The 26,315-nt window shown below is 35.5% G+C and overlaps 1 protein-coding gene across 7 annotated transcripts in view; it reads left to right on the top strand.

Annotated features, from left to right (window-relative positions):
- LOC102897725 (suppression of tumorigenicity 18 protein) overlaps window positions 1-26,315 on the top strand; it is a 262,470-nt gene that overhangs the window by 223,463 nt on the left and 12,692 nt on the right. For 5 of the 7 annotated variants that reach the window (XM_025041159.1, XM_025041160.1, XM_025041158.1 and 2 more), the window contains 8 exons: window positions 3,978-4,223; window positions 10,798-10,913; window positions 16,278-16,340; window positions 17,147-17,215; window positions 19,625-19,687; window positions 19,789-19,869; window positions 20,829-21,050; window positions 25,921-26,009. In XM_025041159.1, coding sequence (XP_024896927.1) covers window positions 3,978-4,223; window positions 10,798-10,913; window positions 16,278-16,340; window positions 17,147-17,215; window positions 19,625-19,687; window positions 19,789-19,869; window positions 20,829-21,050; window positions 25,921-26,009 — 949 coding nt within the window. The remainder of the gene's footprint in view (window positions 1-3,977; window positions 4,224-10,797; window positions 10,914-16,277; window positions 16,341-17,146; window positions 17,216-19,624; window positions 19,688-19,788; window positions 19,870-20,828; window positions 21,051-25,920; window positions 26,010-26,315) is intronic. The other 2 variants (XM_025041161.1, XM_025041162.1) reach the window with 1 other exon arrangement.

Below are 26,315 nucleotides of genomic sequence, written 5' to 3'. Positions count from 1 at the left end.
AAAAAAGATATTTAATAACTGACACTTTACCTCAATGTACAGTAGTGTAGAGACATGTCTCTTTGATATTCAAAATCACAATCAAATTATTATTAGTAGTAGTAGTTGTCATTTATAGAATACTAGCTATGTACCAGGCACTGTAAATAAGCACTTTGCCTATATTAATCCTTTTTAATCCTTCTAGAAACTCTGTAAAGCAATTATTATCCCATTTTGCAGATGAAGAAACAGTAGTACAGAGATATTAAATAATGTTCTCCTAGGGGCACAGCTATAACTGTTGAAGCTGAAATTTGAATTCACATACGTTAGACTTCTTATCTTCTTAAAGATCTTGTCATTACCTGGTATACAGACTACTGGTCCACCCAAGTTTTCACTGACTCTGATTCCAGGCATCGGACAAAGATTTTTGGGAAATTTCATTTTAATTCCATACTTTATGGCAGACACTTCTCTGAATTACATTCTATTTATATTGAGTACATTTCACATTTATACTCTTAATTTAATAGTTTTAATAATTACTATTTAGTAGCAATTATTTTCATTTTATTTGTTTATTATTAATAACCTGCCTGCTTTGAAAACTTATTTCAAATAAGCTTTCAATCCCGAAAAGATACTCTCAAACACCCTGAAGCAAGAATGAAATAACAAGAAGAAAAATGAAAACCAGGATTAATTACAGCGGAAACCTAGGCTGAGGGACACTTAATTTTGCACTTCCTTTTAGCCGAGTCATAAAGAAAAAGGTGGTAGGTGATCTATCTTGTATTAATTGAAAACTTGCCAAATGGGAAAACAATGATGTCTTATTCTATAAATGTTTTGAAAATTAATAATGTTCATAATCAGAATATTTAGGTAAAAATTATAAATCTGCCTTTTCTTAGTTTCAATACCACTTTTGAATGTAGGATGAAATTTTTAATTATTGAAACAATGTAAAATTACCATTTGCCTGGAAAATATCGAAGGAAAAGAGCCACAAGCCTATACTCTAAATACAAGTACAATAATTTCTATATTTCCCTTTTTGTTCTTTTTCAGGAAGCAAATTTCTATCCGTTTTTCCTACTTGTAAGCATAGTAGGAATGCCTGCTTTCAGTGATATGTTTTTCCTATGTTGCTACAAAGTCCTTATAATTATTATTTTACTGGTTGCATAATATGCCATTAAATAGATGTAGCATAATTTCGGTAATCATTTCTCTGTTTGTGGACAACTGAGATACTTCTTATTTTATAGTACAAATAAGGATTATAATGAATAATTATCTTAATTTTCATTTAAATAATTTATAACATTTATTTAATTACCTTTCACTACAAATCTCTTATATGCATAAAATAAATTTCTTGAAGGCAGGAACAATATAGTTTTTTCATTTTCTTTTTCCCAAAATCTAGTAGCTTGAAAATATTAAGCGCTTCCTCAATAATTTAATGAATAAATCATAGGTAGCATTTGTAGCTTGAAAGTGGCTGAAATAGAGAGTCTTTGATATGCTCCTGTTGGAAAGTATAAGAACCTATGCCCACCTTCAAACAAAAAACTTTAAATTTAAATTTAAATGAATAAAATAAGGATCCCAAATAGTACTTTGAGAAATTAGAATAGTAAAAGTCTTGAGGACAGGGCTCCATGTCGGCTACAGAGTAATCGCCTCCTGCTCCTGCGGCATGCCCCTCACCCTCTCCTTTTTGTCCTGCCATTTGGAGTTTCAAGCACAGAGAGAAGTGATTCTATTGATACTGCACTGAATAAAAATCCATGCAGTAAACGTGTGATCCACCCATCTATGGGCAGAAAGGGACCCTTCTCTGGTACTGTGTGTAATTGTTGAATGCATCTGTGCGCTCACTTAAAGCCCATCTGTACCCTGCTACCCAAACGTGCCGTCCTGCTCTCTCCAGTCAAGTCAGGTGCTCGGAGCAGCCGGCTGGGGCTCAGACTGTAGAAAAGCGCCTCTTTTAAACATTAGGAGTAATTTTTTTTTCAATCAACACATGATTACTCAAGATGTATAATCATAACAACTCTAATTCTTTTCAATTTACTATTAGAAACTTTTTTTGTAAAAACTAAAATATATATTAGTGTCTTGGAATAATTGATATTTTTTTCAGCAACATCAAATCTGCACTATTTATGGATTTTGTGCTATAAAACTCTGCAGCCCAGTCACATGGCTTCTTTTTCCTAAGCCATCTGTCACAGAGGTCTGGAATTTTATGTGAATGTTGGTTGTGCAGTCTTAACCCAAGTTTTTATTTTTTTTTATGAAAAATGTCAGCTACTATAGTATTTAGCATTTTACTTTACATTGGTTATTAAACTTGATTACTCTATCTCTGTTTCATTGCTTCAATTACATATGAGCTATGAAGCCAATAATTGTTTTGATATGTTCATGGCAGAATACATTATTATATCACGGAGAGAGAACATGGCACTGATACGGTTAATATCTTGGATTTTTGTAACTAAGGTTTATTAATGCTGGTATAAAAATGTATTTGATTTTATACAGATGGCATAAGATGTTGTGGTTACTAAGTTATTATCCTGGATAAGCTGTACTGTCAAATTCAGGGCTTAAAACTATCACAGGAGATTAAACTATTTACTAAAAAGGACAGAAAGATACGGCCAAAGCATCTTAGTACAAACATATTAGAAGTGTATTTACCTCCCATGGATATAATAAAGCATATCTATCTCATAGGCTGAGAGATTGAGAATAGGAACTTTGCAGATAAAACAAACAAACAGAAGAGGTGCTTTTATTTTCTAAATCAGGGGCAAGCAGTGAGTAAGCACTGAGCCCAGCTACAGTGGACCATACTGCAATGGCAGCTGTTGGGGTGGGGGTGGGGATAGTGAGGAGGTGAGGGCACAGTGTAAACGTGGAGTTAAAATAAATCCCCTGGGAAGTAACGGGCTACCACATGCATTAGGGATTTTGCTAACGTTCAAAGAGGACTCCTGCTTTGCCAGCCAAAAGAAAAAAGAGTGAACAAGTTGTCCAGAAGTTAAATGTGAGTTGATAATGATGGTGACTCACTTAGGAAAATGACAATCATGTTCTTCCCAAATTCTGAGAGATATTGCCTGGCAATGTTCACAATTTATGATGCCATAGAAGCCACTCTACAGCATGTACCTTGCAAAATATCCAGAGCACATGGGCACATAAAACTAAAAACAAACAAACAAAAAACTCCACAAATCTTAGCCAAAGGCATTCCAAAAATAAATGTTGTGAGAATTAGTTTTAAATCTCATACTTCATATCTAGAAAATAATCACTTATATTCTGAAGTTTTCACTGTAAAAGTTAAACCCTGAACAGTCACACTAGCAGTTGCTACCTAAAGGCCCCCAAAGTGAATTATGGTTTGTACATCTGCCTCCCCTAACCTGCCCCTCACAATTTAATGAAGCTTTTCTGGTTCAAATAACCCAGGATAAAATGTTACTTTCGTATTGATCTAATATTCCAATAAAAATTCTCTTCCAGCTGGTTATTTTTACATATTTCTCATGTTAGATTAATATTGTGATTTGGGGGAAGGGTGAAGTAGTATTGTGCCTTGTTATAAGCTCAAGTATTAATGCTTTAAATTATGAATTGGGAGTGATAATTCTGCAAACTAGGAAAGAAGATTTAATGCTAAACTTAAAAACGTGTATAACAGGTTTAGCCAATACATTTAGTACTTGGAACATCTTATTTATATTAGGCTTACTTTGTTTAAACCTAGAAACAAGAAGCTCACTAATGGGACTGCTCTTAAAAGTCTGCCTAAGAGTTGAACATTAACCAAAGCAAATCAGAAAGCTAGATTTAAAATCAGATATACTTACATAAAAGCTTGCATTTAAAATTATCCCTTAAAAGCCCCACATGGCTAGGCTATAACTGCAAACTGCTTAAATGTTTTTCTGTTTCCTATTGTATACCAGGGAGCCGAGATAGAAGTGGATGAAAATGGCACATTGGACTTAAGCATGAAAAAAAATCGAATCCTGGACAAAGCTGCACCCCTAACTTCCTCTAACACTTCTATTTCAACTCCTTCCTCTTCCCCATTCAAAACAAGCAGCATTTTGGTCAATGCAGCATTCTATCAGGCTTTCTGTGACCAAGAGGGCTGGGATACTCCTATCAACTATAGCAAAACTCATGGGAAGACAGAGGAGGAGAAAGAGGTATTGTTTCCATATGTCAATAAGTTTAAGAGAATGGTTGGAGAGTATTATTAGCTTTTTCCTCCTAAACTTTTTTACATTCCTGTTTAGATAATACATTCTTCTGTACCTTGTTTTAGATTTTGGTAAAGTGATCATTTTAGATTTCAGAAGAAATTTATAAATGAATCCAACTTTTCCTATCACTTGCCTAAAATGATATGTTATTATAGTGAATTTTATCCCCATACGGCTGTAATTATGTGTACTGCATGAGAGATTGTATTATATATCCCTTTAGATACAGCTGCCTTAAGGGGCAATGTATCATTCAATACTGAAATGCCAGCTTAGGAATTCTTTCTGAACCAGAGGATAGAAGATGAAATCAATTCAGGGATAAATAAAAATCACATCAAATTCATTTACTCAATTTTATGAAGGAATTGTGTTAGCATAACTGTATGGTTGGCCTTCCTGCTGTATAGTAAACTTACAATGGTTGCATCTGTACTGAAGATGTACAGACTTTTTTTCTTGTCATTATTTCCTAAATGAGGTGGTATAACAACTATTTACACAGCATTTACATTGTATTAGGTATTATAAGTAATCTAGAGATGATTTAAAATATATGGGAGGATGTACGTAGGTTATATGCAAATACTACGCCATTCTATATAAAGGACTTGAGCATCCATGGACTTTGGTATCTGAGGGGGTCCTGGAACCAGTCCCCTATGGATACTGAGGGAAGACTGTGTACAGTCATTGTCTGAGGTATTGGATCACGAATGTTGGATATCTGAATTATACCAATTCCAAAATCAAGAAAATGCATTTGTGTATTTGGTTATCTTCAAGGCAGTTTCACTCCTGAAAGCCAGATGTTGTGACTGTGCAGGAATTCATGTAGCCTTCATCTCCATAGTTTGAGCCACCTGGCTTGGCCTAATTAGCATGACTTACTGTCATTCAAAACAATTCATAGCCAGAACCCTCTGTAATTTAGACTCTATATCACTGCAAATGTGACCCAAATTATTACAGTAAGTGATTCTGTTTCACTGTTTGTCAGAGAAGTTATTGATACTTGTTAGTTTACACGTTTAAAGAACTGAAATGGCCATTCTCTTTGGAAGCGTGCGTCACCTTTTTCAACTTTTTGAAGTTAAGGGACTTTGCAGAAGAGACTAATTTGATTTTATCATATGCCTTAACATCTCAGAGCATAAGTTGACAAAAACAGTAGTAATCACAGGATTGGGTTATTTCCAGTCCCCTTCTGCCCCTCCCTCCCTCTCTGCCACCTTTTCTTCCTTCCTTCCTTGAGCACACTTTCACTGGTGTCTATATGTCCAGGCATAAGATAGGTCCTGTGGACGCAGCACCAAAGAGGACATGCCTCCACCACATGTGTGCTCATTCTGGTAGGAGGACTGACAAATAAGCAAACACACTGACAAATGGAGTAACGTGAACAGGCACAGAACATAGAAAGGAAGAAATGGCCAACTCTATGTGCCGTGGTTGAGGTCAGGTTCCTGAAGGAGTGCCCCCAGGACCCAAGGCAGGCTCTCTGTCGTCACCACACACACCTTCACAGAAAAGGGAGAAGGAAATTTATACAACAGCAGCTTCTGATTAGATTCTGTCGTACTGGTCTTAGTCATTTTATTCCGCTTGGCTTTTTAAAATTCACCTAACGTATTGAGGAATGGTCTTAATTAATCTATCATAAAATTATTTTAGAAGAATAGTTTCTTAAACTATGTTTGACTTTAATAAGTATAAAACTGACACTTGCAAAGTATAAAAGCTGGTTCGCCTTAAGCGACGACCACAAACTGGCAAACATGTGTTCGTTCCTTCCCTCCACCACATTCCCACTGCTGTCTTGCCACTTCAGGCTTGTGCAAAAGAACAGAAGTTTCACCTGGCTTCCATCTATTTTTATAATCCAGAAATCTGGTGATAGTCACATTAACTGATCAAGCACAATCACGATGAGATCATAAGTGTTGATTCAATCTCATTCTATACAAGTCAGCCTTAGAAAAGGGAGGTTTACCCTCCAATTCACAGGGTCTCCAGCTGATCAGATTGTGGTATAGCCCACCTGCACAACTAATGGGGTCTTAGTCTCCAGCTGATCAGATTGTGGTATAGCCCACCCTGCACCACTAACGGGGAACCAACTCCTAGTTACAAGATCTGTTGGTGGGGTTCAGTAAAAGTCATACGAACAACAGTGCTTTACAAGGTAAGCATGACTGCATCCTTATTCTTGGATGATTCCTACTAGGGTAAAACCCACTGTGTTTCAGAGCATCTCAAGGTCATATGCAGGGTAAGACTTAGGCTTCCTGTCCTCATCCTTGCTATAAGTGGGCCATGGTCAATGTTCACCAGAAATCTTCTTTCTATTCATATGCAGAATCAGACATACAAATCTAGTCCTGAGACATAATGAAGCAAATTTGAGAAAAGTGGCTCTCATTTCCATTTAGGGTCTTGTGTTGTTTGGCATTGGCTATAAATTTTTGCCCTCAGGAGCAATGTCAAATTGCTTCTCCTTTATTCTGAGAGACTTCTCCCATTTGGGGGTCTAGTTCGTATATCAGGGACCTCCTTTGCTACACTTCTTATCACTCAGCCAGAAATTGAAGTCTTGTAATAAATATTTTAACTTTACTTTCCAATCTTATTTTTTGCATAATTTTAAAAAACATCTGGATTCACCTGGGCAGATTTATGGATCCAACTGGAGTATGTTCTTACCTAATGATTATATGTCTGTGACTGTGTTTTATTTCCCAGGAAATTTATGGGGAAAAAATGGATTGGTTTAGATTAGATTTCTGCTCTTTTCAGAGTGGCTTACTTCAGGTATGATAGTACAGACTTTCACTGCTCTGAATGGCAACCTAAGTGTTCTGAAATCTGAACTTAGAAACTATGTAGAAATTCAATGTCATTAAGAATAACAAAGAGAAATTTGAAGATGCTAAGTGAGTTCTTAGAGTCAAAGTGCTTGCCCTAGGTTTGAGTTGGCAAAAGATTTTTAAAGCTTATTCTCACAGTTATCTGAATATGGGTGACTCATTGCTGGGGGAAGCTACAGCCATTGAAGACACACACAAGAATGCTTTTGGAATACTGTGACTCCTGAGTACACCTTCTCACCTTTTGTTCTTTGTTCCATAGTCTGTGCCAAGGTAGCCTACTAATAGAGAGTATTTTTCATATCTTGTTCTGAATCTTAAAACAGAAATGTGATACTTGATAGGTATTATTTTGAAAAAAGTAAATTGCGTTTATTGTCCTCATTGCAAAAATAGCAGAGGGCTATCGTGTCCAGTAAGAATAAAGATAAGGGATCTTTATAGAAAGTGTCTCATTATCCTAACAATCATCATCAAAGTTTTTAGAGGGGACAATTGAGCCTGGGCCTGGGATTCCCTAAAGAGGAGGAAAAGAAGGGAGAAAAAAAGAGAGAAAGAAAAGAAAAAAAAAATACATCCCAAAATGGAGACAACTAGGAAATATTGAGAAAAATTAGAAAGGGAAGAGAAAATGAGAATAATGAAGAAATCGTATGTGGCAAGGTGTGGTGGAGGCAACCGTGGTCTACAATACTTCTATGACAGTAGGATCTAGATCTGCAGGATGTGACCAGGGATTTGTCCATGCTTATCATTTCCAGTGAGATGTACTGGGATGGCTGCACACAGCCTAGAAGACTGGCTTGTAATCTGTTCTTGCTTCCACACCCACATCCTTCCTGTTGCCACCTCTGCAACATCCCCACACCACCCCTCCCCCTGCATCTCACTCACACACACACACACACACACACACACACACACACTCACACACACACTCACACACACACACACACAGAAATCGAGTGATTATTTCTAATTCATTGTTATCTAGCTCATATGCACAACAGTTGCTTAATTTTGGTGGTAATTTTCAGAAAATATTGTCTGTCTCTCTCAGTGAAATAGCCTGTCCAGATGCCCCCTAAAAAAAATCCTGAATCTGGAAAAAACTCAAAATATCTCAAAAGGAAAATACTGAGAAATAACTAGGGCTGTCAGTTTCATTCAACTGTCAGTTCTCCAAAGATTTCAGGGCTTAAAATGTTAAAAGTGCCAGATGCTATTATCTGTTATTCATGTTACCATTATGTTCTGATCTTTACTGAAACCAATATAAACTTCCATCTGTACGTTAAAGAAATTTTATTGTATCCATATACTCTCTAAACACTTACATATATGTCACATTCTCCTTTACATATCCATAAGATGAAATTATTATTTTCAAAATGATACTTTAAATTTTGAAAAAATTCTCATAAATGATACTAGCTTATTTTTTACTAGGTGCTATTTAGGAATTTATCTGATATAAAATATCTCTGTAACAAAGTTAAAAATTCTCTTAGTGATGGTCACCTTCATTCTAATACATATGCTTGCTACAAGTTTTTTAAGGGTGGTATGTTAAGCAAGGAAAAGGGAACAAGACAATTCATAATGCAATTGCATATATAGCAGTCTATAGTTTTTAAAAGAAGTTACAAAACACTTGAAAGATCATAGCCAATGAAATTACCTTATTTAAACATTACCACAAATTAATATACCAAATTAAATACAATATATTCTGTAAGCATTATATTTGTATGTATTTTAGTCAAATAATAAACTTTCATAATTGCTAATTTTTTTCAAAATCCCCTATTCCCTTGCTTTCCATAATGTGTAGATTCAGCACTCAAACAACAGCTGATAACCTTTATATGTTCATCTATAAATGTGCAGACCTTCTTAGAGATACTTTATTCTTAACTTTATAATAAAAAGAAAATAATTGAATGTTTTTTTTTTTTTACTGTATGCCATTTTTGTGAAAAATTTAGCATCTAAACAGAAAAACAAAGGTTGTTCCACACTGAGACTTAATATTGGATTTAGCATTTGTATCTAATTTCCGAAAGCCAAGACATTTATGAATTACAGTGGAAAATACTACCTAAGCTGAATCCAGATAACACCAAATGTAATGGATGGTGGTATTTTTAGATTTAAGGTCTTTTTGGAAATTGCTTCACTTTAGGCATTTCCACAGTAAAACTTGAAAAGTATAAGTATCATTCATCTATTTGCTACTGACTCCATGGAAGCAGCCATTAAAATAGCGTTTCTCTTTGTATCTTAGTAGGCAACTATTATCAAGCACCCATTTCTCTGTTTTTAAATGATATATTATTATCTGCTACTATTTTCAAACATTTATCAATAAAATAAAATGGAATACTTAGCACTATAAATAGTATGAAGAAATTGTACCAAAGTAGGTTTTATTAATTTGGTCTGAAGATAATGTTCCTTGAGATAATTTATTAATGTATTTACCACTGTATGGTCTTGTGTAAAATAATTGATTGAATTGTTATCTAAGTGATTAATGAAAGAAATTACATTTACCTTTATGACTGAGATCAGGGTTTAAAAATTTTTTTTGGCTGGAAAAATTCAGAGATTTTGTTTTCCCATTGTTTTTGAGTGTAGACTCAGGATTATTATAATTATATTTTGCCATTGCATTTTTATTTTCATTTGATTTAAATAAGATTTACCTTGAAAAATTCAAAATAGTTTTATCACCTGAAATAGATTGCTACTTTTGAGAATTAGAGTAGTTTTTCATATTAATCTCATTTTAATATTAAATCCAGAAAATATTATATTTACTAGATTTAAACTTAATGATAAAGTAAACTAATTATGTGATTATCAAAATCCATCATTAATATTCTGTAAGATAATATATCAGATGGTAAATAAATGATTTGAAAGGATTAATGAATCTTCCTTATGAAATCAAGATCAGTATTAAGCTTAAAAGGAGGCCATGAAAATTAATGATAATCCGACAAGAAATTTCATCCAGCAAGTAAAAGCATTACAAGATACCAGTTTAGCAAAAGAGGCAACTTAAGAAATACAGGAAGAGAAGTGAGGATAAAAGCAATTACCCACAAAAATCAAATTAAATGCTTAAATATTGAATACCCAGTTATTACATATTGAAACAAAAAATTTAAATCTTAATTATTTGTATATTAGAAAGGACATTCTGTTGATGTAAATTTACCTCTTTGTTTAAAAATTTGTGTGATTTATTTTTGCAATATTTCTTTGTTTCGCCAATGACTGCTGTGTACACAAAGAACTAGTCCTATTTTCTCTAGGAAACATTCATTATATAATAAAACCTGAACTATATTAAAACATTAACTTAATTATATAACTCAAAGAATTCCTCTGTAGTTACATTTGCCAATATGTGAAATTTTTAAAAGTGTTCCCATGTATTATAATTTCTCATTCTTCACTGAAGACAAATGTCCATAACAATCAAGATATATCATTATCTTATATATTTGTGTACAAATCCTAGGAGGAATTTCAGCTAAGTCTTTAAGCAAAAATTCAAGTTTGACACTGATGACTTCAAACACAACTGTCTTTCTAGGGTTCCCTAATGACTTCTGTGCTTCTGTATTTTTTTTCTCCAGAAAGATCCAGTGAGCTCTCTAGAAAATTTAGAAGAAAAAAAATTTCCTGGAGAGGCCTCCATACCAAGCCCTAAACCCAAGCTCCATGCAAGAGATCTCAAAAAAGAACTAATCACGTAAGTGATTCAAAATGGCATACTCTGTGAGATTCTGGAAATAAGAGATTTAAGTTCATAATTTTAAGTTATAACATCTTGGCTTATGTAATTGACTTAAGGAATGTTTTAGGGCAATTTCAACCAGTCAATTGTTAAATATTATATATACATCTAAACCCGTTGCTCAGAACTAAGAGGCTTATGCAAAAAAAGTATACATGGCATGATCTCATGCTAAGAGAATTGAAAGTCTAATTAATTAAAAAAAAAAAACAATATAAAACAATTAGAAATGTTTATGTTTTGATCAGAAATTCTTAATCTGAGATCTACTGACCCCAGATTATCTAAATCAGAGCTTTGGGGAGTTTATAAACCTTTTCAAACTTAATGCAAATTGCTATTTGGGTAAAATAGTTCATGGTTTTCATCACATTCCCCACGGGTTCTGTGACTCAGAAGAGTTTACAGACCAGAGCACCTGACAGCAGTAAGTAGTAGTTAAGACTACAGCAGAGTTCTGAGTGGGATGGTAAGACACCCCGAGCAGAGTCATGGCTTCTTGGAACAGAAGGCCATGAGCTGAGCCCTGAACACCAGCCAGACCTGGAGAGAATGCAGACACAGAATCCAGCAGGACGGACGAGGGTCCTCAGAAGCGTGGCCTGGTGGCAGGTTTCGCATGAACAAACCATATAGTGTTGGAGCAGAAAAGCAAACAGTATGTAGCATTTTAAGGAGAGCAGTGTGCAGACTTATGTTGAGACTGGATGCATCAGGGGCTGTCTGGAATCAGGAAGATCATCTAAAATGTTGCTGTAGAGATTTAGATGATGTGTAGAGGGAGGAAGTATAGAAAGAAAAGTGAAGAGTGGTCAACACAAAATTAGAGGACCCACATTCTGCTGGAATCTAAGACGGAAAGAAAAAATAAAAAGACACAAAGAATACAGAAATGAGGACACTTAGAGGAAGATAAATAAGGAAATGATTGTCATGGAAGCTATAAGCTGAAAAATCCCCAAACTGAGCTTTGATTTTTATCAGATGCTACTGGAAGTTCATGGAGGTGAAATTAGAAAGCTGTACAAATCTTTGGAATAGTCTGATGAATAATGGAGGCCAGCCAGCAGGTGGGACGTGGAGGCAGAGAAGGAAATTCAGAGCATCGTGTATACAGTGCAGGTGGTGCCTCCAAATTACTGCAGTGGAAACAACTAGGATTGTGAACTTTACGCACACATAAACTCACACATTCTTATTTTTTTAACCCTGAAGATCTCTGACTGTGTGTTGTTAGAATTCAGAGTGTGATTCATACAGCTTCCTTGTGGGTATGAGTTCATCTGGGCTATCGTGAGTTCATCTGGGCTATCGCCAGGACAGAAGTCCTGAAATTCTCCGCTTTAACTTCAGTTATGGTGCAGGGGAGGTAGAGACACGAAGATAGACATTAATTAGAGGAAGAGGAGGAAGAGAGGGAAAGGGAGGGGAAGGAAGTTTCAGACCAAGACAAGGCAAGAACCTTGGCTTTTTTGCATTTATATCCTCAGCAGGTAGTATAGTCTTGGCTGGGTTGTGTTTGAGTGAGTGAGTGAGTGAGTGAGTGACTGAAATGCAAGGAATATTTTCCATGTGTAAATGATTAAATATTAAAGTATATTTATACCCAAGTATATTTAAAGCTGCCAAGTAATGAAGATTTCTAGCAAAGAGTGACTGACCCTTCACTTAGGCGCCAGTGTCTATACCACTATTCTGTATCTTTCTGCATAAAAATATTTAAATTTTTTCAAAAAAAAATATTTTTAAACCCTCTCCTGTCTCAGCTTCTACCCAACCCCCTATCTCTTCTTTTATAGCAAAACTCAAGAAAATTGTCGCTACTGTGAGATTCAATTTCTCTCCTGAATCTTTTCCAGACAGACTTTCACTCATTGCTCCCGCAAAACCATTCTTAAGTTCTCCAGGGAACCCCCATCTGGATGCTGGTTCTTTATCCTCTCGTTCCTACTTGGGGCAGAATGTGACAGAGCTGATGATTCCCTCCTTCTCAATTTATTTTCTACATTTGGCTTATAGGACACCACACCTGAGGACTCTTTTCTCTCCTCACCTCTACCCCTTCACAGACTCCTATGCAGTCTCTGGAGATGGAAATACCTCAGAGCTCAGCCTGGAACCTATTCTCTCCTCCGTCTACTCTTTTCTCCCTTCTTGGTGTTAGAACCATCTCAACACTGAGGACTCGCGGGCTGGCATCACCAGCTGAGACCACCAGACTCACTTCCAACAGCTCACATGCGTGGTGAGCCAGCTCTTCTCTTCCCCCAGGACTCTCCGTCTCCACCAGCACTCTCTTCTCTGTGTTTTTCTCCTAAGGCCCAAGGGTCTTACAGTTGCTCTTCCCTCTGCCAGAATACTCTTCCCACAGATCTACGTAGGATGTCATCTTCTCCCTCAGCTCTTCTCTCAACTGTCACTTAGCTGAGAGGTCTTTGTGGCTACTGTAGTCCCCTCTCCCATCCCCAGGCCTGATACTCCTCTCCCTTTTTCCAGATCTCCTTTTCTCTTTCAGCATTTATCATTAGCTAACATACTTAAACACTTTACTTCATTCATATTCTCTTTTGTCTGCTTCCCCCACTAGAACGGAGGCCCCAGGAAGACAGGGGTGTTCTTCTTCCATCTGTTTTGTTCTCTTCTGTGTCCACACCATTGGTACATATTTACTGTGCTGACTCTTATTTCCTCAACTACATGGACAGTGACTTAGGATCAGGGAGTGCATACCAATTGCTGTTGCCAAATACAAGAGTCTTGCATAGAGGAGGTGTTCAGTAAAATTATTTGTAGTACAGCATCAATTTACTTTATTGACATGTGAGCAATATTTAAATAACCATAGACTTTGCGTTCTTTAAGGATTGTAGTGATAAACATTATTGGCTCAAATACCATGCTCCCTTCTTAAATATTCACCTGAAGCTTGGCAGCTGAAACAACATGATGAATGGTACCAAACAGACTAAAATTTCAATTTCACTGAATACTGTTTCTTCCTAAGAGGTGACTTAAGTCAGCCGTGTATTTATTTCCTCCTGGAACTACTATTCAAAATTTTAAATCTTATCATGGATTTCACTTCTACATATTATTTTTAATATCTTCAAAGCATATTTTTTGAAGATAGATTTTTGAAAATTGACAAAGTCATTACGAACTAAATGTATGTAAAATATTGATAATTAACCTGAATTACCATTTCAAAAATGAAAATGAAGTGTGATTATTTTGTAATAGATCATTCTTATTGGCCTAAAAGTAAATACAAAAGAGGAAGGGTTCTAAAAATATTGAACAATTTTTGGAATATATTCATGAATTCCTAGGACATTAATTCTCTGGAGACCTCATGGTTCTCATCTCATTTTACAAACAGCTAAGTGATTCAGGGGACATTACCTACATGTGTCTATATTGGTACACTGGTTTTGTGAGAGCCTCTCTACAGTTTCGCCCTGTCCTTATTATGTTTTGTTTTGTTCTAACAGATAAATGTACCTTAATTGCTTATCAAAAAATTATAGTTGAAATAAAATTTTTTGATATCGATTAGCATAAATTTGCTTAAATTTGAATGTCACTTACTCAGGGAACTAGCTAGTTTCCTTTCTCTATGATTCTTTCTCTTTGCAAACCTTCCCAGATACTTTCTTTTGCAAACCTTCCCAGAATATATTACCCAACTGGTACTGGCACATGTTATTTTGTAAAATTTTCATCAGAGATTTGTAATTAAAGCTGTAACAGAATCTGAAACAGAAGTTTTTCTCACCACACCACCACCCCAATCCTTTCTTTTTGCTTCACCTCTTTATATCATCAAACCTAAAAAATAATAATTAAGTGCCTACTGTATTATGATATTTCCTAAGTAATTTATGCACTAAGTGCATACTGCATTATTATATTTCCTAAGTAATTTATAGCTGATTGGTTCAAAAATTATTAACACTTCTTGCCTTTCCTAGCTATATTAATAGGAGTCGTAATTAAAAATAAAATAAGAAATAAAATACAGTAAATGCAATGCTGTTTTGAACACTAGATGGCGATGTGTTTCCAAAATAAATTATTCTCAGGAATTACAACCCATCTCTCACCCTCTGATATTTCAGTTGTATAATGTTCAGAAAAGATCGTTCCTCCATTTAGTGGACGAATGGCATTAGTAAGATTATTCGGCTCAAATGTTAGTCATTGTTCATTTTTTATTTACTTGTTTACATATATTTATAGCTAGCTCACAGTGAAAAAAATACTTAGGTGTCATTTTAGAAAATCCTGGATGTTGTCACTCTCCCCCTAAATGTCACTTCAAAAGGGTAAATTGTGTATTCTATACATACGTGGATAAACCTTCACTTTACGCAGGATGTCAGAGAAACCAGAAGCATGGATGACGTAGAGGGAGCTCTGACTATTAACACCACCACAAGTAGCACTGAGTAGGCTGGGGTCAATCTGCTTACTTCAAATTAGCGACTTTGAGTAGCATCAAAGGACAATAAAGGACTGAGAAACCCAGGAACCTATCGACTACGGATGTAAAACTGCTTAGGATAATATCCTACATTATTTTAAAAACACACATAAAATGCACAGAATGGGACCAGCTTCTGAGATAAAATGGCACAGACTCTGGTCTTCAGCAGATGCCCTGGAGAACTTAATGTTTGTTTAGGTTGTTAATCAGCAATTGTCTTTGTTGGGTTCAAGCTTTGGATGAAACTGATAGCAAGCTTTTTAATAAACTTCTTATCTACTTCTGGAGTGTCAGCAACTTTCCCACCTAAAATATCAGTTTACTTTTCAGTCATATGTAGTATTTTCAAAGATTTTTCTTCTTTTCCAGACATTTTCTAAAATATTTATGAAGATACTATGTTGCCTGTCTCTTAAAAATTCACAAAAATTTGAACTCTGTTGTATAATGGGTGGTGGTATTCCTAAGAGCCATTCTCATTATAAAGCATGGGCTTATGATATTTATTTTTTATAACACATACTTTCAAAGAAATAAAACACCATTGATTGTTGACTTGCAACATCACTAAGACATATATTTTATGTCTTCCTTTCCTACATCGTTCGAATTAGAGAATTGGGTATGATGCTGAGAGCTAACTACTTAAGATCATGTTAGTTTTCTTTTAGCTGGTCTACTGGTAGCATAAATCCTAAGTTCGGTAGCTTCTGAATGACCTGTACTGTGTTAACTGATCTTGAAAAGAGAAGCTACCTTGTAACAAATCAAACAGAGCTAATGACTGCATGAAATGTGCTTGACTCTAATTATACATATTTTTATTGACCCAGCTGTCCAACACCGGGATGTGATGGAAGTGGCCACGTCACAGGAAACTATGCTTCCCACCGCAGGTACCTAATAACCTGGTGTGCAGCCAGCTTTTCATCATCGTGTTCCAATTTAAATACTATTCTTGTCCATTCCAGAAAGATATTATCTGGATCAGGAACTGGAGAATGGGTTTTGGTTTCTTTGGTTTTTCAGAAATAAAGCTGTTAAATCTTCAGTCTTTTCACTTATATGGTATAGAAATCAAAACTAGTTTCCTGATCCTGTACTCCAGGTTACAAACCAAAGTTAGAGTTTCTGTCAGGGCTTTTGTAGTGTCCAGCTTTAGGACTCAAGTGAAGCAAAGGTAAGACAGTGTGACTGGAGTCGACTGTTTACTCTGTAGATGTGGCATCCTCAGCCCTGGGCAAATAAGTCAATGCTTAGAGAGGTTAAACAATGACGAAAGGCTGTGCTTAACCTTTCCACTCACCTTCTTCATTGATGTGATTTGCTTTCCCTTTTGGCGCTGATTTAAACTCTTAAGCCATCATTTCTTGATGATGCAATAGCAATAAACTACCCCCCCCACCCCCCCCGCCCCCCCGTCAGTAATGATTGAATCACTGAGTTCTAGAACTGCGGAGTCTCATTGGATTAAAGCCCATCTTTTAATAAATAGCAAACCCCAGTCTATGAGAAATAATTGAGGTGCCCACAAGCTCAAACTGGTTAGAGTATCAAAGCTGGATTCAAACCCTGCTATTTTGTCCCTAATCCCCAGTCACCGAAAAATTTAAGATGTTCACAGACTCGGGATGCCATTTAAATTGGATTTGTATATGTTGGTGTTCTGTATTTTGTTTTTGTTTTTCTCATCCCTCTTTAGTGTTTCTGGATGTCCTTTAGCAGATAAGACTCTTAAATCCCTCATGGCTGCTAACTCTCAGGAGCTAAAGTAAGTGTGGGAAGAGTGACCTCCTTGCCCTCATTCACCGTGTGGGGAACTGTGTTGGGATTCTCCTCATTCAGAACCAGTCGCTAACGAGTAGTAAATCATGTCTCACTAAGTTATGAGCAACATACTCTTTCACCAAAAAGTTCAAACGACTAAAACAAAATCACTGTTTGTTAATTAATTAGCTTACTTGGAGATTTTGTTTTTACAGTCATTTTTAAAGCAATGATGTAATAGTTCAACAAAATATTTTTTCTGTTAATTTCAGAATTTATTTAATAAATCAGACCTATGAAGGTGGGCAAACCACTTTTGTAATCTGATTTTAAGAAAGTTGCATATTATTCCTTATATCTTCTTTATTCCAAATTTCTCACTTGTTTATTTTTATATCTTGTTAAATTACATATAGAATAAAAAGTTATAATCTACTGATATCCTTTAAAATTATAATTAAGCATATATTTTAAACAGATAAAGGAGTAACATTAAACAAAATTAATAAAATTTATTTGCAAATAATATTTGAGGGAAAATTGGTGTTACTAAGTCTAGTGATAAAACAATATTTGTATAAATAGTAGAATCAACATTTGGTGTCCAAATCACTGGTAAATTTTCAGATATCTTTTAAAATATTTAGTTAGTATTTCCATTTTCTAATTTATTTAAATTTTTATCTAAAAATTACAAAAATAAATTTATGAAAAAATATAAAAAATCAGAGTTTTAGTACCAGAAATAGTAAAGGGAACAATGAAATATACAACTTTTCTCATTTTCAAAGTGCGAAGTATATTGATTTTGTCAGCATAGATTCTATAAACCTATATTGGCTGCCACTTTTCCAGACTAAAATATAAGAATGCTAAGTAAAGATTAATATTTAACAGATTGAAAACAGAAAAGTTCCAGGCATATTTACTCAATCTTACTTAATCTTACTTGCTCAATACTTACTTATTCAATCTTACTCAATTGCTCTAAACTTCCACATTGCTATATCTTAATAATAATAATCAGTTCTCTTAAATATTTTCTCTAAACATTATATCTAGGAATAAATGTCGATAATAAATTGAAAAACATGTGTATTGATAGGTCCTCTTGCAATCTCCAGTATCTATGTGTTTTACACAGTCACCTAACAAGTAACAGCTTTAGATCTAGATCTTTTCCATATATAGAAGAAAAAGAGACATTTCATTGACCACTTCTTTAGATTCTCGAGAATTCCAAAACAGGGTTACTGGACACAGATTTTTCTATAATTGGGATATGCTAGTAAACCACTATTTTACTACAAATGTTAATAGAAAAACTAGTATTCAACCTTTCTTACAATATGGAATACATATTACATCTGAAAATGGTTGACTAAAGCCTGGGGGCAGGTTTCTCTGTTTAGCTTAAAGAGATACATGCTGATTTTATATTTCATTTGAAAAAAAAGCATTTACTCCTATTTTCTGCCTCAGGCTTTAATATAAAAGCATTTCCATGACAGTTCACTGAGGGTAGAGTTTAAGAAAAAAAGATAGCATTCACATTTTCATTATTATTTTGGATTATTATTTTTTTCAAACTCTTGTTTGGATAGAAATCTGAACCAGGGTGAGCGTACAACTGAAATAATAACAAAGATAATTTCTACAAGAACCTTCAGAAGAGGAAACATTTTACAACAGCTTCCGTGTTTTCATTAATATTTAGGATTTTTTTTTAAAGGGAACAAAAGGGTGAGAGTCTGTTTAAATTGCTGTATTCATGTGTATTTGGAAACCTATTTCTAATCAGCATTCCAAGTAGAATTGGATTTTCTCTCCTTTTTACCCCTCCTCATTCCAAATTTAATGGTTGATTGTCAATAATAGTCATTGGTAGATTTTCCAAGGGGCCATTTAAGTTGGGCCATGAGGCAGAACAGACCAGGTGCAAATGACTTAGGTTCTAAGGCAGCCACAGTAATGTGCCAAGTCTCTGGAATTCACCTATACCACTGCTCATCCGATTTTAATGGATTACCATGGTAGTGGAGCATGGCAAAGAAAATAAATTGTGCACAAAAACAACTTGGAAAACTATTTTTTCTTAAATAAAAGATAAGAATTTTACATGATATAGACAGAAGCCTAGCAGTGAGTTGTGGACCAAAATTCTGGTTCCTTCCAAAATAAGGTTAAAAAAAAAAGAATGCAGGATAACAATTAATACATTGTCTACCAAGCATCACACAGTAGCTATATATCTTAAATTTTCTTTAAAAATGGATTGTTAGCAATAATCTAATTTAAGCAAAAAATGTCCCACAAAAAGCAGCTCATTCCATTTCATTCTATTTGAATGTGTCATGACCCCCCTCCCTCCACTACAACCACTAGGCTTGTGCTCTCTTCCTGTGTTTTCCAGGTGTCCAACGCCAGGGTGTGATGGTTCAGGGCATGTGACTGGAAACTATGCTTCCCACAGAAGGTAGGATGGATCTTATTTCTGAAAAATGAAATCAGTGTCTGTAGCAGGGGCCACAGAGATCACATGGTTTTGTTTTGTTCTTTGTTGGGAACATATTTTAGTTTGTCCGGCTGCCCTCGTGCCAGGAAAGGTGGTGTCAAAATGACTCCTACGAAGGAAGAAAAAGAAGACCCTGAACTAAAGTAAGTGCGGCAGTTGAGGCAGCAGCCTCCAGGTCAGTAGCTTGTTGGTCAAATGGGCGAGGCCTTGGTCCACATGTGACTGAGCACTGATTGCGTTTCAGGGGAGCTGTACCCTAGCAAACGCGAGGACACTTGAAGCAGCAGTCAGTATTTGGAGGTTCAAGAGAAATTTCCCATTCCTAGCTATGTTTCCACAGTTCTTAGATAATGTAAAAGAAAAAGGAGGAAGATCATATTTTTTCCAGTTGTTTTAAAGGAAAGTTGCATTGAGGAAGCACTATAGAACAACAAATTGGCAGCATTTTTTTTTTCCTGAAATTTTAAGTTTTCTTAGGGTGAAATTTCATCGAAGTTAAATTCCCTTCTTTGAGACATATACTACTAAATCTTGGATGATATATGCAGATATCGATGTAGAAATTTAAATTGTTCATTCTACAGCATTTCTAAGTACAATATTTAGACAATTTGGAAAACAAAATTCCAGTTTTTTGAACAATGTGCTATGTAAGGTAGGGCAAGACAGTTAACGTTTTATACCCTTGGTCTTTGGAGGCAGTTTGACACAGTGCTCATCTGGTTGGCTAGGGCTAAAAATGGTGGGTTTGAACCTGACTCCACTTCTTGTAAAATGGATGGAAAGTTACCTAAGCTTGATAAGTCTCATTTTCTCCACCTATAAAATGGGATAATAATACGCTTTGTTCCATAGATTTGCAGTGAAGATTGCAAGAGATAATGCATGAAAATTGCTTAGCTCAGAGCCAGTGGACCATCATTACTGCTAGTACAATGCTATTTTGCTAGTTGTAATGGCATCTTTTAAAACGCTATAATTTCACCATTTGCCTTCTGGATAGTATGGGATCACCACTGCCTTCTTATTCACTCAGTTACTGCACTTTATGTTAGTTATCCAGTCTCTCCCAGCTGGTAATGTCTCTGCTGTGTCTCTCTAGATGTCCTGTGATAGGTTGTGACGGTCAAGGTCACATATCAGGTAAATACACATCCCATCGCACAGCTTCTGGCTGTCCCCTGGCTGCCAAGAGACAGAAGGAGAATCCTCTCAATGGGGCCCCCCTCTCCTGGAAACTGAACAAACAAGAACTACCACACTGTCCCTTGCCAGGATGCAATGGGCTGGGCCATGTAAATAATGTTTTTGTCACCCACAGAAGGTAACATTTGTTCTCTTTTTGTTGTGATGTTGTGATTGTTTTTCACTTGGGATGCTTTGTGTGTGGTGGGGGGGGGCACCCTCTTCAAGGTCATAAATTACAGCACTTTAGATGTTATAACAATGTCTTGCCAGTTAGACATTTGACTAGTTTGAAGAATAAAAACTATTTTCTCTATTTCTGAAAATTCACTTACAATTTTCAAGTGTTGTAGAAGATGTGCATTTGTTTTCTGTATTCTAAAATATTGCTTATGCTGCCATTTTTTAATGGTTTAGTCTTTTAATGGTCCACTTCAGTTCCAAGTGGTTATATCTACTCCATTATGTAGTGTAATTAATTGTAAACATTCACTTTATATACTTATGTCATTCCCTTCCTCTTGTGAACGAGCTCAATTTCAGGCCAAATCGTAGTTGTTTTGCTACTGGGTAGATGTGACTCATCCCCAGCAGCCAGAAAGAAAACGACAGAGCAACTACTAAGTGTACAACAGGATGAGAGAGATTTAGAAAACCCTTTATAGTTTCATAATGACTTAATTCCTTTATCACTAAGTGTCACATATTTCAACAGAGCCCTTGTGGGTTCAGTGATCGTAGACCACCTTTTTGGTTCACGTGTTACTTCAAGGAAAGGAGCTACAAGAGTCGCTGCAACTTCTCCGATCAAGTGGGCCCTTCCCACCTCGCTGGCTACTGCACATGAGGTGGATTTAAAGTTCAGTGAAGCTTTAGTGAGCCCTGATGTTTTTCTTATGAGTAGAATGTAAATTGAGCAAAGCTGAGACATTTTGACATTTTGTTCACTTTTAAAGATACATATCAATGGCATGAGAAAACGAAACCTTCCAGGAATTGCTGATTTAAGTGAATACCAGCGACACTTGCTTATGGAAAAACCCTGAAATTTTAAGTGGTTTATTTTTTGAGGATTTGCAAATGCATAGACACCTCCACAATAGTACGCATTGTTTTATTCTTTTTGAATCATCATTTCTATTCAGAAATGACAGTCACAAATCAAGTGTGCCTAATGTCACAGTTACTACACAGTTAGTTCACGGCCTGAGCAATATCCACATTAAAACTGATGATAAAATGTTACCGCTGTGCTATGGCGAGCACATCCCTCAGTTAGCAACAAGAGTTATCTTTAAAAATCCTGAAGAAGTTTTAAATGATGACACCGAGGTCAGCTGAGAAGCGACCGGGATTCTCATAAACTATCGGTGGAAGAATATTTGGTGAAGCCACTTGAGGAAGCAAGTTGCCTTTAGGGAGTCATTTTAAAGAGCAGATGAATGTGTCCTGCTGCCCAGCCACTGAGCTGTTAGGCTTATGCTCAGAAAATCTGTACAGTGGGGCCCAGACTCCAAGTTGGAAACTACCACGCTCCCACTACCACTCAAGAGCATAAATAAACGGTGTCTGCACACCGAGGTGACGCAGGTGCTGCCACACACAGTGGTGAGGCAGGGACTGCCAGACACAGTGGTGACATAGGGACCGCCACACAGTGGCAAAAATGAAGGCACAGCATGGGTGAATTTTAGAACACGATGCTGAGTGGGACACATTGCTGAAGAATATGTGCGGTATGATCCTATTTATAGAGAGTTAAAAACAGCCACAAACATACATTTTTAAAAAATAGGTAATTATTAACCTGTAATGGTTTTCTTTGGGGGACAAGAGAGAGTAATCACTGAGGGGCCAGTGAGCTTCAAACATATCATAAGGCATGCTCTATGTGTGAATGAAAATGATACTCATTTTAAGAGTATTCTCTAAATTGTAAATCTATATTATATGTAGCTGTGTACATATTATGTATTTCATAAAATGAAAATCAAAATGATGAATTCAAAAATTACAGGCTGCAAGATTAATACCAAGATATTTTCTAGGAGAAGAAAAGTAATTAAAAATTTAGACAAATGAATAACTGATTTCACTTTTCCACTAGAGATCTCTCTTGCTACTTAAAAGATTTAAGTCACTGAATTTAATTTGGGTGATTCTCTTGAAGGTGGAATGATTTCCTTAACTATATAGAATTTAATAAAATAACATTACAAAATGTCTAGCTTATTGCCTGGCACATCATAGGTGTTCCATACTATTTCCTTTCTCTTTCATGAAAATTATACTAATATACATATATTTGCAATAAGGCGCTTAAGTAAGAATGATTTACACTGGAATACTACGGTCTAACCTACCATACACTTTTATATGTTATGTATTTTTAACCTAAAATCCCTGAGGTTGTTCAGGACTCTTTCCAATCGCTGTCAATAGTGGACTAGCATCTGTTTGGGCCCTCTCTGTTCCAGCAGAGAGCGCTGTTCTAAGTAATTTACATGGTTTATTCCCTTAAACCTTTACAAAAGCCTGTGAGCTACAGAGGTGTTGGGATTATCCTCCGTGGATAGAAAAGGACACAAGCACAGGGGCGTTCAGGACTTGCCCCTGCAGACAGCACCAGGACGCCAGCGCCCCTTTCGTGAAGCTGTATCACCTGCAACCCTGTGTTTGAGACCTTCCATGTGCCAGGCACGGGCAAAGACGAGTTCCTCAGTCATCATCTACGGTAAGTTTTGTAATTTTTCCCTTTCGAAGATTCAGCAGAATGGGAATAATTACAAAACTTACCTTACGAGATGGTTAAGAACAATTTGACTTGTGTATTACATCAGCATTATGTTTACATACTAATTACTTTAAAACCTTGCTTTACATCTTTATATTACAAACTTCCATTTTTGAAAAAACTAGCAATCGCTGAAGACAAATGATATCATATTAAAATGCACAGATGCAGACACACGCACACATCAGTATAGATGTTTGCGGCTTTAAAATCAGAAGTTCCGTAACTAATAGAACTCGGTGCTATGCTATAACTTTGCAATTTTACTGGTTTATTAATATATTATAAACAGTGATGCCCACTACATAAATTGTATCACTTGCCATTTTAATTTAACAAGGCAGATAAAGATATAGTTTAAAATTGCCATTGATATGCCTTAATAGAATTGCAAATTTGGTCAAAATCACATAGGGCACATTCTCCCAGCCTTTGTACTGCGGAGCCCAAATCCAGCAGGAACACCCTAGACAACCTCCACCTCTTCTCAGGCAGCGAAATGGAGCCTCATGGAGGACATCCTCAAAAGGAAAAGGACCTTTTAAATGTTTTCTGTCCCATTTTTTTTAAATTTAAGATTTGCTTAATATCCTTGAAGATATAACTACATTAGAAGATACAAAATATCAAATGGCATGTTTTAAATCAAACCCTCATGTTCATAGTTTAACTATACTTTTGGTTCTAAGTCACATAGTTTTGGATGCTTCATTCGCTTTCCACACCGCTGGGTTACAACTAGATATTTACGGCTGTGTTGTCTGAACAAAGCCGATCCTTTAGGGGAGAGAGAGAAGTCCTCACAAGCTATTGATTTCTATTATGTTACAAATGGACTTACTATATGTCACTTTTAAAATCCAGCTTAACAACTAAATAGTAGCCCTGTTCATGACCATTTTCTGAGGACACAATATGTGACAAAAGACAGATTTGTGCAAACTTTTCAGGCAAAAAAAGATAATGAAATTTAAATAAGCCACACTTTACAATGAAAAGCTTTGGATGTGGAAAAATTGAGTTCAATTTCAGTTTGTGCTTTTTCATTATTTTCTTTTCCTGTGTAAAATATTCATAATTTATCAAATTTTGGCAAACTATGTAACTTTCTTTTTATGTATAACACTATATACCTATTAATTTTATATTTTATATGATCTTTATATAGAATAATTTAGAATTCTTTAAAAATACATTCATTCAGCAAACATTAAGGGCTTTGCTTCAGAAATATTTTCTTTCATTTGGCCATGTGTCCTAATCTTTGGGTTGAAAATAATTGTTTTATACATGAATCGTAATCAAATTTCTGCAGAAAAATATTTTAAATGGCTGATTATGATAATTTTTAATTTTATTTAAAAATCATATCTCTAAAAATACAACAAAATTACAAAAGAATTAATGGGTACTTAAAACCAACAAAATCATCTGATCATGTACTATGGAAAACAAGTGTTGTTCAATGTCATTATCATCTCAGTGCAATTTAAATAAAACAGATGACATTAACGGAAAGAGCACTGCTGAAGACTGAAATTAAGGAACAGTATAAATGCCACTAAAAGACAATTCGCTGCCTCAGGAATGGTTATATCTGAATATTCTCGTAGGGGTTCCTTTTATTTTTTCAGGGTAAAGATTTCTTTATGAAAAATAATGTTTTAAAAGTTAAAGAAAAAATTAGACACTTTCCCATCCTCCAACTGAACTTGTCATGAAGAGGGAGGGTTGTTATTTTGACCTTGTAATAATTTGAGTCATTCTGTAAAGATCAGACCACAGTATATATAAAGACAGAAAGAACTAGATTCTGCTTTATTATTTATGAAATTTTGACTAATTTGGAACAATTCTTATTCATACTACTTCTGTACAATTTTATGTTTACAGAAAATAAAATAACCACTACTAAAGAAAGGAGCTTATAAGAATGCAGAATAGTAACATTTTAACAAAAATTCATTAAATGATAATATCAACAGTAGCTATTTGTATTTTAAGAAAAAAAAATACAAAACATCTTATATTATTTCAGGGCCTTTTGCTTTTGTTTGAATAGATATTTACTCATTACTCTCTACAAAGGGACTGCAGGTTATAATGTAATTAGTAAGCAGCCAAATATTTAAATAGTCAGCAGAGAATAAAAAAAACTAATTTTTATAGGAACTAATACGTGATTCACACATGGGAATAATTTCTGTCTTCACAGCTTATCTGGATGTCCTCTAAATGCACAAGCCATCAAAAAGGGCAAGGTCTCAGAAGAACTAATGACCATCAAGCTAAAAGCAAGTGGAGGTAAGGGCTCATGGCTGGGTTCACCATCCCCACAGAGGTCCAGACCACTTATTCCCTAAGGGTTCTGCATACCAAACTGTACCCTATGCAGAAGGTGTAATTTTAATATACAAGAAGGAAGCTTTCCTCACAATTCAACTAAAACTGTAATTTTATCTAAAAACAATAGCTTAGTGTTTTTCCCTACTTTTTAATAAGGACCTCCAACATTGAAAATGCTTGTGTATGTGTGTGTATGTGCACGTGTGTGTGTGTGTCTGTGTGTGTGTCTGTGTTCCTCGTGTAAGCCCTCTACCAAATCTCAAG

This window comes from Pteropus alecto, unplaced genomic scaffold (assembly GCF_000325575.1).
Source record: "Pteropus alecto unplaced genomic scaffold, ASM32557v1 scaffold87, whole genome shotgun sequence".
Lineage (NCBI taxonomy): Eukaryota > Metazoa > Chordata > Mammalia > Chiroptera > Pteropodidae > Pteropus > Pteropus alecto.
The sequence above is the reverse complement of the archived record's forward strand: the minus strand, read 5'-3'. Positions and strand labels throughout refer to the sequence as shown.